The sequence below is a fragment of the Hyperolius riggenbachi genome, chromosome 3 (assembly GCF_040937935.1).
Source record: "Hyperolius riggenbachi isolate aHypRig1 chromosome 3, aHypRig1.pri, whole genome shotgun sequence".
Lineage (NCBI taxonomy): Eukaryota > Metazoa > Chordata > Amphibia > Anura > Hyperoliidae > Hyperolius > Hyperolius riggenbachi.
The window spans coordinates 158,326,834-158,345,819 of record NC_090648.1 but is presented as its reverse complement, the minus strand read 5'-3'; the positions used below and the strand labels follow the sequence as shown (position 1 = coordinate 158,345,819).

Genomic DNA, 18,986 nt, shown 5'->3' with positions numbered 1-18,986 from the left:
GTCTCGCTGCAGCCCCCAGAAAGCACAGGCGACAAATCCGACAGGCTGTGCAATATTTACTTTTTTGGGCTCCAGCAGGGGCGCTGTTGCGGCTCTTTTGACAGAGATAGGTGAAAACAGCCGATCTCTGTCGAGTCCGCTCTACTGCACAGGCACAGCAGACGTGCACCACCGCTCTGGGAGGATTTTCTCCGCCGCCGTGGGACCGAGGAGGACAGGGAAGCCTCAATAGGATCCGGAGGGTTCCCCCACCTGAGGTGAGTATCCCCCAGTGGAGTTTTTTTCATTACAGATTTTCTTTAAAAACCAGAGCAATAGCGCTCCTTCCATTAATTGCCTATAACTTTATTACTACTTATCACAACGAAACTATCTATATCTTGTTTTTTTCTCCACTAATTAGGCTTTCTTTGGTTGGTACTTTTTGCTAAGAATTATTTTATTCCAACTGCATTTTAATGGGAATAATAAGAAAAACTGGAAAAAAAGTATTATTTCTCAATTTTCAGCCATTGTAGTTTTAAAATTAAACGTTCTACTGTGGATACAACCCACACATTGTATTTGCCTATTTGTCCCGGCTATTGCAATGTTTAAAATATTTCCCTAGTACAATGTATGGCGCCAATATTTTATTTGGAAATAAAGGTGCATTTTTTCAATTTTGTGTCCATCGCTATTTACAAGCCCATGATTTAAAACATGACAGTAATATATCCTCTTGACATACATATTAAAAAAAAGTTCAGTTCCTAAGGTAAGTATTTGTATTTTTTGTGTTAATTTTTTTAATACAAAGAAAACAAAAACCTGGGTACTATGGGAGAGTGTGGGAGGGTAAGATTGAATTTTAAATGTAAATGTGGGACTTTTTATTAAAAAAAATTGTAGATAGGTGTAATTTTACTATTTGGCCACAAGATGTCCTTGTGCATTCCTTTCTGTTGCATACTACTTGTGTGCTAAACAGTAAGCAATGCGTGGCCACGTTGCAAGAATGAGCACGGGAGCGAGCAGGAGTGTATGGCGGCAAAGGAGAAATATCTACGTCCCTGCAAGGTAAAGCAGGAACATAGATACTCATGCTGGAAGTGGTTAAGTAAACATTGAAACTGAGCTGTTCCGAGCTTAGGAGCAGAAAGAGCTGAGAAGTGATCACTAGATAGATAAATATATAAATACAGCAGCTATGCAATAAAATGCAATGGCAGCTTTCAGAGCAGATAAACTATACTTTGGGGATTTGTAATTTGTAAACAGACAATATTACTTGTGTACAAAAGCAAATACGATAACTGTATGGGTAATAAAAAGTAGGAAAACACATTTGTATTGAATATTGCATGTTATGTCAGAGTTTTAACCCAATTTAAGGTGTGCACATTGTCTTTGAATTTGATTGCAGTTTAGTGGAATTTGGATATTGTTCTTTTGTCAGTGTGCTAGCAAAGACTGAGCTTTTATAACACGGGAGTGACTAATGGAAGCTATGGGAGGACTGGATGCTGTGTTCTGGAATATGGAGTCTGATGCATGAAAGGCTGGCAATTTAACTGGTCCTACACCAGGAGAGCACCACCCGTTACTTGCAATGCATGGCCACGTTGCATGTAACGTGTAATGAGCATGTTGCACCCCGGTAACTAGCATGTTGCTATGGTTAGGGGGGTTACCATGGTAACACACCTGTGTTGTTGACAGAGTAATGGCCGATGCTAGCCTGGCTTTAGGACCTGTAAAATTGCTGTGCATCTTTGTAAATAGTATCTATTTAGGTGATTTTATTTATTTCAGTCTGCACAAATGTTTTAAGTATCCATTGTTCTCTACCAAAGACATTAAAATGATTTTTAATACAATGGGAAATAGCCAATATTGTATGGTTACCTGCAATATCTTACAATGATCTGTGGATGGTCGCACAGACAAACCAATAAGCAGACAGAAATTCACAAAAATTGATACAAAATTTTGAATTAACTAATTATTCAAGGGTTTCCATTATTTTTCATAAAGGGCTTGATTCACTAAGACAAATAGCATGCCTTATTAAAGTTAGCACACCTTATCAAATTTAGCACACCTTATCCAACTTAACACGCCTTATCAGAGTAGCATAACGAGCTCTACGAACCCACAGGGGCTCAGGTCAGGACGAATGGAGCTCTCGTCATTGCCAATTAGCAGGCATAAGTTTACTATGCTACTCTGATAAGGCATGTCAACTTTGATAAGGCGTGCTAACTTTGATAAGGCGTGCTAACTTTGAAAAAGGCGTGCTATTTGTCTTAGTGATTCAAACCCAAAGTATCAAATTTCTCTAGTTATTACTATCAGAAGCAGTTATTCTGCATGGTTTTGTACAGCTTACTAAAGTATTAAGCCATTGATTTACTGCCAATTGATTTACATTTTCTGGCATACCTAAACCTACTCAATCAGTTTGTAGAAAAGATCAGATTTTAGGCAAATCCTATCAAAGTGATTGCATCTATCCAAAATCACTCATTACAGCTGAACAAATTTATTAGTTTTGACTTGGCACAATGGGAGATTTAACATTATTTCCTACATACTAAACTGTCGGCTAAATTTAGAATGGCCCTGTTTTCCTCCTGTGTCATTTCATTGGTGTGCAGGATTGTCATCAAATGTTGTATATAAAGTTAGCCCTTTAAAAATAAAAGTTAATAAAATAGTTAAAAAAAAGACTATTTACAAGCATTACATTTTAGGCCGGTTTTACACTTGCTCTTTTTTGCATTTCAATGCGCTGCTCTTGCTGCATTGCACCACAGCGCAAAAAAACTCACTCATATGACCCTGCAGCACAGTGCGACAACAGAGCCATATGCATACATCTGCCACCCTCTCAGTGACGTACTTTCTGCTGGGCAGGAAATACATCACTGGGATTCCCATCGGTCCGCACATGTGCGCAGTGATGCACTGCACTCCATTGTTTACACTTTCTGTGTCACCCATAGACTTTCATTACCCCTTGCGCCGGCTCGGATATTGCCGGTGCACCGCAACGGGCTGCAATAAGTGTGAAAGTATCCACAGACTTTCATTGCTTTTGCGGCCCCTTGCTGTAAAATAGGGTAATGCAACGCAGGAATTACCAGCAAGTGTAAAAGGGTCCTCAAAGTTACAAAGTGCCTTGGCATAGAATGTCAGTTTGTTAACACAAGGAGCGTCAGCAATGAGTATAAATTACATTATGTAGACCCAGAAGCCAGAACCTCCAGTATTGTAAATAGTGTGCTAAGATCTTGTCAAGAACACGTTCACACTGTGGGGTATATTCACTAAACTGTGGTCATCAGAATAATGTGTGTGAAAGAGACATTGAAGTATTTTTTTTTTACTTTATTTCCTTATACAGTCCTCTTCAGCATTAAATTCTAAACGGATTTGCCGCATCCCCGCGGCAGAACGAGTGATTTATTGTTCAAAAATAGCCATGCAAAGTTCCAGGACTCTCAGGTTTTGCTTCGTGGTAGAGGCAGAGCTTTGCGCAGTAGCTCTGCCTTCTCTCCAGTCAGTCTCCGACTCTCCCCGCCCCTCTCAGTTTTCTTTCACTGAGAGGGGCAGGGAGAGGTGGAGATCGGCAGAAATTGACTGGATAGGAGGCTGAGCTACTGCGCAAAGCCCTGCCTCCTCTAGGCAGCAAAATCTGCAACCTGCAAAGTCGTGGAACTTTGCAGGTCTATTTCTGGGCAATAATTCACTCGTTTTGCCGCAGGAATGCGGTGAATCTGCTTAGAATTTAATGCTGAATAAGGTAAAAAAGAGACTTCAGTGTCTTAAGAGTTACGCATGATAAGTAGAGCATAATGAAATACATTACATGCAATGCATTACACCTTATCCATGTTATGCTGATTACCAAAGCTTAGTGAATATACCCCTATATGTGCTGTGCAATAACATAACACATAAGTGCAGACAGAGGTACTGACCACCATTAAAAATGTTGTTGCATAGTAAAGAAAGGTAATGCTATGTTTTCTTGCACTTGGTGACACCTAAACTTGTAAAATGTTATTGGAATCTGTTTCTGGCAATTTTACTGAGTTTAAAGTCCTAGAGATAAATAGGAAGGCCTTTAGTGAGCAAACACCAAGACACAGTTACGCTATATTATTTTAGCCCTAGGCATAACCTGTAAAAGGGACAATGTTTGCAGAGAATAATATCCTATTGATCACCTTACACTTTATATTGTAAGAAGCACAGGGATTACAATAGAAAAAGATGTTAAATGTTATTGCAAAAGATGGACTAATTTGAATTTAACAAATAGTCTTTGCCTTGGCGTGAAAAGGCAAATAATGACACTGGAGTGTATTATAAATGAATACACACTGACTGTGTATTTATCAGTAGAGCAAGCTGTCCTGTGTAAAGACTGCATTCTGTATAGGTGCCCATATATTTGCCATAATGTGGCTGCTCGATCGCAATTTCAACTGATTTGATTTCTCGTAGAAATCAATCAAAACTATTGATCGCTCCGGACAGAAACATCTCACTTGATGGGGTGGTCAGGCGCATGGCTGTAGCGGCAGTAGATTTCTGGATTACTGATGGAACCACCCCAAATTTCCTTTCTATCTAAAATGGCCCATGCAGAGTATTTGCAGCAGAGCCTACACTCACCTATCCACCAGTACACTGCTCCTATGTTTTGTGTCCTCTCTCCATTCCCACCGGGACACCTGTACCCTGTGACCTGACAGGGTGTAGGTTGCGTGAATATGTACATGCCACAGGGTCACAGGGCTACAGGTGCACCGGTGGAGATGGAGAAAGGACACAGGAGAAACACATTAGCCAACAGGTGGGTGTGTGCTCCACTGCCAACACTCTACATGGGCCTGAGGGAGCACATTTTAGATGGGGGGAGGCCTGAGGACTCGGCAGTCAGCCCCGCATGGCAGCTCCATAGATTTTAATAGATTGCATGATGAAGTCTATTGACAATTTGTTGGCAGTACACGGCAGTAATAAATCCCTCTCTGATCAGATTTTGATCAGAGAGGAATCTATCTGGTGGTCAAATCAAAGTGTTATGGCCACCTTAACTGTTTAGATTGGCAGCCTTATATTACCCCTTTCTGACCTCAGCATTTAGAAATGTTGGTACAATGATTGGGTGAGGTTGGATTGATAGATTTACTCTAGAGGGTATTACTGGGTGCTATCGGCCATAGAAGCACTCATTTTGCATAGTGCCCGTACTTCTCTGATATCATTTAAAAGAGGTCAGGAAGTTATTTGCTGTTCGTGCATGGCATCATCTCATTGGCTGAGCACTGAAGTCTTACTTGAACCCAATGCATTGTAGGAGAACAGATAGAAATTTATCATCCACATCTTGAAAAGTGAAAGGAGATTCCCTAAAAAAGGGAAATTCTTCCCAGTTGTGACAGATGTCAGGACTCAGCAGAATAGGTGTTCCATTACAAATGTTATCCTAAAATGCTGTTCGTTATTTTAAGAGTTCACCTTCTTTTTGCATTGGTGTTGACTGTCAAAGGGACAAAACACATGGGAAATTTCCCCCTGCAGGAATACAGGTGTAGGCAGTGGTGTAGCTACAACACTACTGACACCAGTGCAAATGTGTAGCAGCACTATGTATGTAATTGCGCAATGCCAAGTAACAAAGCCGAGGATGACCACATTTTAACAAATTTAAGCAATAGGTAAGGAACTTAATCTTAATGATTACCACTGTTCAAGGCCCACATAGAGGTACCACCGTAGCAGCACCAGTGAAGAGCTAAAACAGTGAATGGAGGTGAACTCTAGATGGGCCCTCAGTTTAAGGGTTCTGGGCCCTGGTGTGGTTGCAACCTCTGCATCCCCCTATTGCTCAGTCACTGGACAAGGGTTTATCCCTTCCTTGTATTATTCACAATGAAAAATGGTTGAAACTCTTCTTTGGGCCCTACTCTATTGTATACATATACGTATACCGGTATACATGTGAAAGATTTCACCCTTAAAACGCGCATACACTATAAGTTGAATACTCAATAAGGTCAATTTTCAATATCTCCCTGATGTTTGTTTACCAGGAGTACAAACCTGCAGTATTTTGTATGAGATCAAATTTCGGCAAGAATGTGAACTAATGCTGGAATGCTGCCACGGCTAACTTTGTACTGATTGATGCACTGCCAAGCCAAGTCAATGGAGGAGAGATGTTTACCCCGTTCCCTCCTTCCCACATGACTAAGGGGAAAAAAATTATCCTGAGTTTGATTGAAATATACTGTAGTTTGAAAATTAGTAGGTTTTTATAACATTTTCATTTGATTTCAAGCTTTTCTTCAATTGATTGTCTAATCTATTAAAAACATCTAATAGTGAATACCTACATTACCTAATAGTTTAGCACAAACCAGCTGATTTTGGCGGCAGCACTGCATGTCTGATTTGGTCTCCCGGAGTTTATTAACTACCTAAAGACAGCCAATGAAAAAAACACATATATCCCGGCACATCACCTCTAGTTATTAAGGAGAGGGAGGTGCTGAAGGTGGTGTGGCCAGAAAACAGCAAAAATCTATTAACCCTTCGCACTCTCGCATGCAAATGCAGTTCACAGAAGACCCCGGCTTTTAACTTAGCTGTGGGGATAACAGTGGTGCCTGGATGAGTGAATCTGTGAATGCATTTGTTTGAATATTTGCATGCGAGTGTGCAAAGGGTTAATAGATTTGTGCTGTTTTCTGGCCACACCCCCTTCAGCACCTCCCTTTCCTTAATAACGTATTTAATGTCCTAACTAGAGGCGATGTGCCTGGATATACAGGTCCTTCTCAAAAAATTAGCATATTGTAATAAAGTTCATTATTTTCTGTAATGTACTGATAAATTAGACTTTCATATTTTTTAGATTCATTACACACAACTGAAGTAGTTCAAGCCTTTTATTGTTTTAATATTGATGATTTTGGCATACAGCTCATGAAAACCCAAACCTGTATGTGTTTTTTTTCTTGTTACTGACCCCTGTGGCTAGGGTTTTAATTCAGTGCACTCCCTCCTTCCCCTGTATGTGTTTTTTGGTCAGCATGCACACAGCTTATGCTGGTGTATGTGCATGGTGCACATGGATACATTGCGTTAGCTCCCTTGTGCGATTGGTAAGATGCGCTATCTGTCCCAAGAGAGGACGTCAGGATGTGTGCTCCTAATCCCTAGATAGGTTTGATGCAAGGAATGTGTTTGCATGTCTGCACTCTGCATGTTGCAGGGCCAGAGTTAGGACACCTATGTTTACCTGGGTACTTCTGCGCAGTATAGGTGACTAATCATGAGAATGCATTCTTCTGTGAACTAAGACCCCGGCTTTTAACTTAGCTGTAGGGATAACAGTGGTGCCTGGATGAGTGAATCTGTGAATACATTTGTTTGAACATTTGCATGCGAGAGTGCGAAGGGTTAATAGATTTTTAAAGACAGCCAATGGGCATGGCCGCGGCGGGAGCCCCAGGACGGCCTAACGCCAATTGGCGTCAAATCCTGGGGCTGGCTACTGTTGGTGTGGGAGAAAAAGGAGGGGGGAATCACTAGTTTGCTGTGTTGTGCGGCCCTGCAGCGAGGCCTTAAAGCTGCAGTGGCCAATTTAACAAAAAATACCCTGGACTTTAGGGGAGTTTAGCACTGTGGTTCTGAAGTGGTTAAAGAAAAAAATAAATTTGGCCACCAGCTATTGTCGGTGCCAGGAGGACGTGTCCCCCTGAGTTGCTACAACTCAGAGGGGTAATAGTAATCAGCGTGGGCCTGGAGTTTGTGCAGGAGCAGGGTGAGCCTTTTTAGCCTTTTTTAGAGATTCAATAGACCCGTTTAGCTTACAGAATGAAAAACACTCACATAACCCCATAAATACTGCAATGCAAATCTCTGACTGATGGGCCACAATCAGTCTGGGAAAACGTCTTCAGAATGCAGAATAGACTGTAGACAGAAGTTGGGAAACACTGCTGCAACAAATTACATAAATATTACATGCAATTCTGAAGTCTACATTCGGATCTACACCTTTTCTTGCAGCTAGCGGGTTATTTTTATAGTAAACATAATATGTGTTTTGTTAAATCAATGTTTGTTGGTAGCTGTAATACTAAAGTCCTTGTAAATTGCAGCATTTTGAGGAATGGGTTAGGAGCTGCAACTAAACATCCGGAACATAGGCCCCCCTGACAGAGAGGCATCACAACTGGCCAGCAACATAAATTCAAGCTGTGAAACGCCATTCAGATTTTACATAGAGAAGCTTGCAATTTTGTATAACAAATACAGATGCTCCGAAAACAGCTCTAAAGCATTATGGGTAATCACTACTGATATTTAATAGTAATTAGCAGAATTGGTGATATGCTCTCTCCAGGTTAGATACTGACCTAAGAACAGGGTGTGCTCTGAGTAGTAAGCCGTCTCATTCCTCCATCTGGTCCATCATTCCTGTCTTGTCTGGAGCTAAAACAGTTCGACCTGCTGGGTCAGACAGCTCTTCAGAACTATACTGGTATCCATGAATAGTTCAGAGGCCAAGTGAATCACTACTGTGCATCCAGAAGTCAGGACTGGCATATGCACAGTAGGATGCACCCATCCTCAGAACTACATGGGGACTTGAGTAGTTCTGAAGAGCTGTTGTTCGGCAAACAGTTTTATGGACTGACAACAGAGGAATGACATGGAACATGAAGGCTCTATACCAGTGATCTGCAAACTTGGCTCTCCAGCTGTTAAGGAACTACAAGTCCCACAATGCATTTGTCTTTATGGATCATGACTGTGGCTGTCAGACTCCTGCAATGCATTGTGGGACTTGTAGTTCCTTAACAGCTGGAGAGCCAAGTTTGCAGATCACTGCTCTATACTATCCAAAGCCTTTCCTCTTCCTAGGTAAGTATCAAACTTAAAATTATTTTTTTCCTTCAGTTTTGCTTTAAGCTATATTTATGCATCACGCTGCAAGTCGTAAAAGGAGACAAAGTCATAAAGGTGCCCATACATTGCACTATTTGCAGCATTGACATCCAGCAGATTTGATCATATTGATCAAATCTGGAAAAGATCAATGCCGCAATGTGGTCTCCCGATCATTGTTTTGCACAGACAGACAGACCGGACACACCCATAGACCCCTGGCTGGTCTCCGCCCATGTAATGTGTCATCCCCCCCCCCGTTCCGGCTGTGCATAGGGTTGCAGGCTCACCTGTCTACAGGCGTGCCTCCTCCTGTGTCTGCTCTTTATCACCTCCAGGTACGTGCAACACGTGACTCTGCTGCATGTACTGCTGTAAGTACCTGCTGCAGGGTCATGTGGTACAGGTGCCTCGCACGGCAATGGAGAAAGAGGCAGAACACAAGAGCAAGTGTGCCAGCGGACAGGTGAGCCTGCAACACACCGCACACGCCAGGGAGGTACACATTACATGGGGGCAGACTGGCCGGGGATCCATCGTGTCTTTCTGCAAAAGTTTGGTTTATTCCAATGGAGATAATAGTGAAATCTGTGTGCAATGTATGGGCAGGTAATAGGTCAAATAGGATCATAGAGTGAGTGATCTATCTGATGGCTGATCTGGTGGCCATCGAGTAATGTATGTCCACCTTAAAGCAGTAGGATCAGCCATACTATGCCAGGGAAAAAAACACATATATAAGTAGATAAATACTTGATCTACTTACATAACACATGTATTATACTGTCCACGTTTTGATTTCAGTGAATGTTATATAGTAAATAATGAGAATTCTGTTAGCGGTGGGGGCCATGTCTTTTGCCCACAGTTAGGGCTAACTCGTGATGTCATTTCTGCCCTTTACTTTTTTTCTTGTCTCCTCCAATCGCTGAGTCACCTCAGCCTTGCTTGTAAACACAAGTGAGTAGGGGATTAGGTTTCAGATAAGCAGCTGACAGGGAAATAAAGGGAAGAGGAGGAATAGATTATAGATAAAAAGAACCCCCAGCATGCAATCCTTTGGCACGACTACTAAAGGGCCAGTGTTCCTTAAGTATGTGATAATTCCAAATCATAACAGCAGACAAAGTTGCGAAAGTTTTGAATGCAGGATTAGCATCTTTATCACTTAATACACTCAGTCCAGTCGCTGTTGAAATTTGATTTTTATGGTGACGTGAAATTTGATTTTTATGGTGACGATACCGCTTTAAGAGTGGCAGGACTCTTATCATGTGATCACATAGTCATAGACTCATCCTGTACATAGTGGCTATATGACTGCACTTTTCAGCAGCATAGTTCAGAGGCACAATTGCTTTGAATGCAATATACAATTGAACTTTTGGCCTTGATGCTGAAGCAATACATGCATTGTTGTATTGGAATATACAACATACATACAATTTTTCTTCCTTTGATGGAATTCTTGCTCTTTTTGGATTTTATACACACAATAAAAATACGTAGTGTTGTTCCACCCCAATATACTACACAATCAATATCAACACAACAACAAATGATGGGGTTTTATATGAACCAATATTCTCTATTTATTCTTCGTTCACAGTATCTTCAGATTGCGGACAAGATCTATGGATACAAATTCAAAGTTCCAATTCACATGAAAAGACTGCCTGACACGTGTTTCACGGCCAAAAGCCGCTTCCTCAGAGGCACACTGTATGCAAACATCAATTGAAGGCCATAGACAAAAAGCAACCGCAATCTAAATCCAACAGAGTAAAAAGTTCTCATAGACGAATCCATGCGTACATGGAGTGAGAGGTACACCTCTCTCAGTCCATGTACGCATGGAATCATCTATGAGCACGGTAGGTGGTTGTGTTTGTTGTGCTTGTTACCCTCATATATAGGAGTATTTTAAACATGTTTTTAGATGTTTTCATGAAATCATATGTTTTGTTTTGGAAGCCATGCAATTGGTGATGTTGTTCTCTTGAATGGTATAGCTAATAGCTCTTTTTGTGGTTATTGATTTTTGGATGTTCAAGAGGAGTCCCTGTACCTATCCTCTAGAAATGTGCTCACCTGGGCAAGAGTTGCAACTGTTGCCTCACAACAGCCTCTTGCTTGATTTGAAAATATTAATAAAAACAATTATTTTCAATGTAAAGCAACAGATAAAGCATATTTAAGCATATGGTCTAGATCCAGTGGCATATCTGGGTAAAATGGAGCCTATGGAAAACACTGAAATAGACCCCTCCCCCCACCCCCATGAATAGTAATAACAGCACCTTTTCTCAGCAGAGACCCTAAGAGAGGAGAGGGCACACAGTGACCTGCCTACAGGCGCCTGATGATGGAAAGGCAGATCACTCCCTTCCCAAGTTCCTCTCTCCCTTCTTCCCTATGCAGTGTCCTGATGAGAATGTAAATGAGAGGTTACTCACCATGCTCTCACCATTCCACTGACGATATTTCCCTTCAGTCAGGGGCACCTGTAGCTACTTAATACTAAGGTTTACATAATACTTGGGGGCACCTCTAGCTACCTAAAGAGACACTGAAGCGAAAAAAAATATGATATAATGAATTGGTTGTGTAGTATGGATAATTTCTAGATTATAAGCAAAAAAAAAAAATTCTCATATTTTTATTTTCAGTTATACTGCTTTTTTATAACATTGCATCATTCTCTAATATTTGCAGTTTACACATTACTCAGCATTCTACAGGCCCTAAAAGTTTTACAGAACAGGCAGTGAACTTTTGACCTGTCCTGAACTGTTCTCTGCAAAAGAAAAACACAATTCAGCTGAGATAACCTAATCAGAAGTCAGAGCTCTCTGCGACTTTCAAAGTCGCAGAGCTCAATGGCTATTTGCATAGATAACAACTGGAGTTTCTTAACTCTTCCTGTACTGGAAACAAATATTAGACGTATGTCTCTGCTCCTAATGCTTTATGTCTTAGCTGTACTACACAACCAATTAATTATATCTAAGTTTTTGTACAGCAGAAGGAAATGGCAGAGCTGCCATTTCCTTCTGCTGTACAAAACTTAAGTATACTTCAGTCTAGCTGCCTCCATAGGTGTTAGCTTGCATTCAAATTTTAGAATTTAGATTAGTGTTAGCACATAATTTGCATCTGATTTGTATTCAAGGTGTGTATTTAGCCTCAAGGGGCTGGGCATATCTCTGGAGCTTTCACTTCACTTGCAGCCACTGAGCGCTGCCCATTGCTTGCTGTCTTTTAAATTAATTATATCGTAATGTTTTTTTTTCTCGTTTCAGTGTCTCTTTAATATCAAGGGTACTTCTGGCTACCTAATACTAAGGGGCACTTGTAGCTACCTATGGCCTGGAACCCACTGAAATCAGCAAACGCAAAACGCAACCGCTAGCGTTTTGTCTGAGCGGTTTGCAAGCGGATTCATGCGCGTTTTCGGTCGCGTTTTGCAACATTGTATTTTTTTGCCCAGTGGGTGCGTAGCGTTTTGCGTTTTGCGTTTTTATCCTGATTGGTCCTGTGAATTATTTTTAATTTTGTTACAGTGTGCTGAACCGCAAAACGCTAGCAAAACCGCTCAGTTTAGGTTTTGCTGAGCGTTTCTGCTAGCGTTTCAATACTTTACATTGAAGCGCTAACGCTCCCAAAATGCTGCAGGTCCTGCGTTTGCGTTTCTGGGAAACGCAAACGCTCCTGTGGAAGTTGCCCCATCCATTAACATTAGCCCAGCGTTTTGGCAAACTGCTAGCGTATCGCAGTGCTGCCAAAACGCTGCCAAAAGCGCTCCTGTGGGTTCCAGCCCTATGACAGGCAAGGGAAGTAAGGTTGAAGTGACAGCTGGGACAGCCAACACTGCTGTGGGCAGTAGATTCACTGAGGGCAAAATCGAAGGTACCAGGACATCTGTGCCTATAGGCTCCTATGAGGTAAATCCAGACCTGACCGCATCACACCTGCTACATCACACCGGCATGCTGCATTGCAACGCATCACTGTAAACATGGGCTAATAATCAGTTACAAATTCTTTAATAAAATGATGGTTTTAAAGTACTGGTATCTTTAGCTATCTAGAATGATCTCCATCTGCTACAAATGGTATAATAAAAAAGACTGCTTTTAAAATGCAGAAAATGTTGAACATGTTTTATGTGTTATGTGTTATATAGCACATTTAGTTCCACAGATCTGTACATAAAACCTAACAGAGAGATGACACTTGGGGGTTGTATGCACACTATACCCAGATGTAAAATAGTGATGAGGTTGATGAAGGATGAATAATAATAATAGTATAGTAGTATATGTAATTGTTGACTACATATGAGTTTACAGTCAAAAACACAAAAAATGTCACCGTGGATAGATGTTTGGGCTCGCATGCAAACACATTTTCAGCCGAATTGCAGAGAAAGACAAAACCCAGATATTTTAGAGCTGGATATAATCTGTGACTCCATCCATTTCTCATCAGACTCTGTGGAGATTTGCTCACAGCAGGGTCTCAAACCACTAGCTGAGCAAAGATAATTTAGAAAAAGTTGCCTGTGACCTTTCAGCAGTCTGTTCGCGCTGAACATACACACAGCAATTAATGGATGCGTGTAGAAGTCGAACATGGAGCCCTCATTGGCAAAAACGGCAGCGTTGCATTCTGGAGAGACTTCCACGGCGTTGGCACCTGATAGGAAAGCAGAAGTCATACCAGGAATTTGATGGAGTTGGAAATGTCAAAACTTGAGTGGTGCTTTATTTTTTTCTACGTTCGCTGTTTGTTTTAAGAAGATAGATCAACACTGCTCTGAGCGAGTGAATGACAGCTAGCAAAAGAGTGCCAGTTCACTGAGTAATAGCAAGGATTATGAAAATACAAACATATAGGTGTATAATATATACCAGTATTTTTTTCTCTTTTTAAGTCATTATAAACATATTACAAATGATGTACTTGTGTCTCAGTATATTGATTGGTTACACATGAGATGCTTTTGCTCTGGGGTAATGAAATTGTGTCAGGAAAATTAAATTCTGCAAACAGGAAAAAGTTCTTAAAAAGCGCTTTTTTTTTTTTTTTACGTGCTCAAAATTAAATGTCCCTATCTTAGTTAAGTGTTGACAACTTGAGACTCGCTCCTTCAATAATAAGTGTGGACACTATGGTAATACCCTCTGTAACTCCCTGCCCACAGCAAGCAAGTCACTATGTAACCTACACTCGTCTTCCTCATAACAAGTGTGTCCACCTTGAGATCCCTTCCCCTCTTCTTTTTAAAGGACAACTGTAGCGAGAGGGATATGGAGGCTGCCGTATTTATTTACTTTTAAACAATGCCAGTTGCCTGGCACTTCTGCTGATTTATTTGGCTGCAGTAGTGTCTGAATAACACCAGAAACAAGTATGCAGCTAATCTTGTCAGATCTGACAATAATTTCAGGATGACCTGATCTGCTGCATGCTTGTTCAGGGTCTGTGGCTAAACATATTAGAGGTAGAGGATCTGCAGGACAGCCAGGCAACTAGTATTGTTTAAAAGGAAATATGGCAGCTTCCATATCCCTCTGGCTACAGTTGTCCTTTAAAAGGCGTGGCCATTTTGAGAACTATGTGCGTTAGCTGCAGAAAATCCTCTCATCTGTTAAAGGAAAACCTCTCTCAGGCCCTCAGTACCCCCCTTCTTCATTTACAGCTGCAAGCCAAGAAATATGAACAGCCTAGTTAAAGTTAAAAAGCTGATGATGGCATTTTTATTAGCTCTACTTTGAAACTAGTAAGCAGTTATCTTGTAAAAGACCACTCCAGCAAAACCAGTAAGCAGTTCAAATCTGACAGAACAGAACCGATAGGATTTGGTTTAGTCCATCTCTTCATGGGGGATTCTGAGAATTTTCTTTATTTTGAAGAGCATTTCCTGAATGGCAGTTTAACTGCCAAAATAGTAAGTTAGGACCCTTTTCCATTGGCGAAGTGATGCGAATGCAGCTACCTCGCCGCATCGCATCACTTCCGCGTGCAAACGTGTAATTTCCGAATCTCCTGATGCGGAAGTAAAAGGAAGAGACGAGACAGGGATGTGGGAGGATGCGGCCTTGCGTGAATCTGCAGCGTGCTGCAGAATTTTGGATCGCTCCGCATAACCAGCATGCAATGGAAACTGTTCCATTACCGTGCATTGGTTACAGTTCGGCCGCGGCTCGATGCGGCTATCTAGCCACAACGCACCATGTGTAGTGGAAACAGGCCCATACCAGCCAGCCTCCTACTTACTTGCATACTATTTTGTCAGTTAGACTTAGATACTACCGTTCAGGGAATGTTGTAGAAAACAAAGAAAAAACAAAGAACCCCCCCTGAGTAGATGAACTAGTCCAAATCCTATCGTTCTGACTGATATTAACTGCTTATTTTTTTGGGTGGAGTGGTCCCTTAAGGCACATATGCATTTGGCAGATGAGGGATGAGCTGTCCATTTAAAGTAACATACAGCTGCACTTTTAAGCTAAGTTGAGTATCTAGTGACTATAGGCAGCAATAGTGGCTGGATGGTGTAATGGTTAAGGGCTCCGCCTCTGACACAGAAGACCTGGGTTTGAATCTTGGCTCTGCCTGTTCAGTAAGCCAGCACCTATTCAGTAAGAGACCTTGGGCAAGTCTCCCTAACACTGCTACTGCCTATAGAGCGCGTCCAAGTGGCTGCAGCTCTGGCGCTTTGAGTCCGCCAGGAGAAAAGCATGATATAAGTGTTATTTGTCTAATAGATGAGTCCTGAAATATGGGATATTGGCTGATGGAACGTTTGGGGGCTGCTAGTTTGCCATAGGTGTTGTCATGTGTATTGGACAAGATTAGCAGCAAATGAAGCTTGAGATTCATAGCAGATCTTTGCATAACATAGTATCAATGTGTTAGGCTCCCTGCACACTGCATGCGATTCAGATTTTTAATCGGTTTTTACATCTAATTCATATTTTTAATCGTTACTACATGCTGCGTTTTTTTCCTCCGTTTTTCTGCATTCAGGGAAAATCGGAATTGCAAGTCGGAAACGGAATCGGAATAGCAAAACGGATTTGCAGTGTGCAGGGAGCCTGACACACTCTACCAAGTATTCATCAGAGCTTTATAACCTGAGCAGGAATATTCATGGAAGTAGCAGAAAAACCTGCAATGTAAGCAAAGTCTCGGCACTTATTTTAGGACCTACAGTATATGTCAATGAAACCCAGAAGCAGGTGGAGCAGTTCTGAGCGAGACACACTCCAGTATGGCATGATTAAGATGAGAAGCTGCACTCGGTCATTGCTGCTGAACCAGGGTAGATTTATTGATGAACAGTCAGAATACACATGAAATATAGAGGAAGGTTAGAGTTATCTTGTAGCTCCATATTTCATGTGTATGCTGGCCCTTCACTAATAAATCTGCCTTGGTTCAGCAGCAATGTCTGAGGACAGGTTTGCATCTTCTTCTAATACTGTAATGTATTGCATGGGATACATATTTATTTGAGTTTTTAGCACAAAGTTGCACAAGCTTGTCTTGAGTAATCAACGGTTAATGCAAAGAACTAGAAGTACGTTTTTTATTATTTTATTAATTTTTTTGCTGTAAATTTGCTAAACGCATTCACATCGGTTTGGTTTATCACAGTTGTGATTTATGGCAAAAAAAAAATCTGCATGTGGTATACATATATTTTATATGCACTGATGAGGATTGGGGGGATGGCTAATCAAAGGCAAGCTCGATTGTGCCTGTCCAATAGGGATGGTCGGAAATTCTGATTTCCGCCAATGCTAATCTGCAGGTGTCCGATTTTCTGATTTCCGATTTTCCGTTTTTTGTTGTTGTCGGAAGTATTGGATCAAACTGAGAATTCAGAATTTTATGGTAGTAATGGGAATACCATGGAAATTTTAGGCCAAATGTTAGGACCTTGGAGATGGAGATGGAGACTCCGGCTGGGCCACTCCAAAACGTTAAAGAGTAACTATCGGGCATAAAATCAAAAATCAATTCTTTATTGTTATCTGGTAAACAAGTAATAAGCATGCTAATGAGGCAATCCAAAAGTTAAAATCACTATTACTTTTCTTGTTGGTAAATAATCATTCCCTAGTTTACCTGACTTATTTGGTACACACAAAATTTGGTACACAAAAAGGAAGTTGCAAGGCATGCTGGGTTTTCCCTTTTTGCTTCTCTACTTTCCCTCAGACTTAACTAATGCATCCTGATTGGCTGAACCCTCTTTCCCTCCTGTTTTCCCCTTCCACGCCTCTGTTCCTCTCTGATTGGCCAATATTTCTCATGCTGAGACAATGCACTTTCTATAGTGAAGGGCGGGCAAATCAGGCAGAGGAGAGTAAGGGAGGAAATGACATCAGGATTGGCTTCAGAATAGCTACAGTTAAAATGGGAAATGCTAAGAAGGATTCTCTCTTTTTTACTGTAGAAAAATCACTAAAATCAAATCGTGGACAGTGCAATACATATGTTATGTAAGTAGAGCAAGTATTTATCTACTCATATATGTGTTTTTTTCTGAGATAGTATGGCTGACAGCTCCTCTTTAAAGAGACTCCGTAACAAAAATTGCATCCTGTTTTTTATCATCCTACAAGTTCCAAAAGCTATTCTAATGTGTTCTGGCTAACTGCAGCACTCTATACTATCACTGTCTCTGTAATAAATCAATGTATCTTTCCCCTGTCAGACTTGTCGGCCTGTGTCTGGAAGGCTGCCAAGTTCTTCAGTGTTGTGGTTCTGCTATGAACTCCCCCTTCCAGGCCCCTCTATGCACACTGTCTGTGTGTTATTTAGATTAGAGCAGCTTCTCTCTTCTCTCTTATCTTTTACAAGCTGGATAAATCGTCCTCTGAGCTGGCTGGGCTTTCACATACTGAGGAATTACAAACAAGGGCAAAGCTGTTTGCAGGAAGAAAAGAGCAGCCTGAAACTTCAGTGCATGGGGGAAAGAAACACACAAATGATCTCTTGAGATTCAAAAGGAATGCTGTATACAGCCTGCTTGTGTATGGATGTATTTTCTATGTGTGGACATACTGTACATCAACCTACTTCCTGTTTTGGTGGCCATTTTGTTTGTTTACAAACAAACTTTTTAAAACTGTTTTTAACCACTTTTAATGCGGCGAGGAGCGGCGAAATTGTGACAGAGGGTAATAGGAGATGTCCCCTAACGCACTGGTATGTTTACTTTTGAGCGGTTTTAACAATACAGATTCTCTTTAAGGGGCCTGAAATTGCTGATACAGAAGTGGTTAAGATTCCCTCTTTCACTTGTATTTTAAGTCATTAATGATGCTGCAGCTATGCTTTCATAAATTAAAGTACTTTGTTTTAGCATCAAGCACAATTTTTTTTATTTTTTATTAGTCAGTGTGTCGGCACCACTGAGCACATCGGCAGGATGACCCTTGTTCCATGAGGTCACATGTGAAGTCATACACCTTGAATAATAAATTGTCTAGCTTGATGGGAATCTGATGTAATGTCTTTGTTACATTTAATTTCAAATGCATGAAAACATGTAACAGACTCCACTGTCTGGAGATGGATATTTATAACCCGACTTTAGACAAGCGACAGGAAAACTCTGCTCACTATAAAGCATCATTTGATTCTTAAAGCAAAACCTACAGACAGTAACAGAATTTGATAAATAATGCATTGTCTTTTGTCTTGCAGGAGCACTGGAGGAAGAGGCACAATCAGATCAGCTGTGGAAAGCTTACATAGCAAATCTAATAGGTTTGTAAATGAGATTTCTTTTTGTTCATTTGTTTTGGCTGTGAGGCAGCTATTAATCTGCTGTGGTCTGAAATTGTGATGCTTGCTGCCATAGGAATGGTTATCACTCAGTCCAATTCTCTACCTGTCTCAGCTCTTCTTCTTGGCAACTTCATTTCACATTCTAAAGGAAAGTTGTGAGGCAATAGGCAGTTCAGACTTGCTTAAAAAACTTACCCGTTCGGGGCATTTTTTAAACTCTG

At 41.0% G+C, this 18,986-nt stretch overlaps 1 protein-coding gene across 6 annotated transcripts in view; it reads left to right on the top strand.

Moving 5' to 3' along the window:
- ST8SIA2 (ST8 alpha-N-acetyl-neuraminide alpha-2,8-sialyltransferase 2) overlaps nt 1-18,986 on the top strand; it is a 359,528-nt gene that overhangs the window by 170,640 nt on the left and 169,902 nt on the right. For all 6 annotated transcript variants that reach the window (XR_011030249.1, XR_011030250.1, XM_068275151.1 and 3 more), the window contains one exon: nt 18,682-18,744. Coding sequence is in view for 4 of the 6 variants with exons in the window: in XM_068275151.1 (XP_068131252.1) it covers nt 18,682-18,744 (63 nt within the window). In the remaining 2 variants the exon portion in view is untranslated. The remainder of the gene's footprint in view (nt 1-18,681; nt 18,745-18,986) is intronic.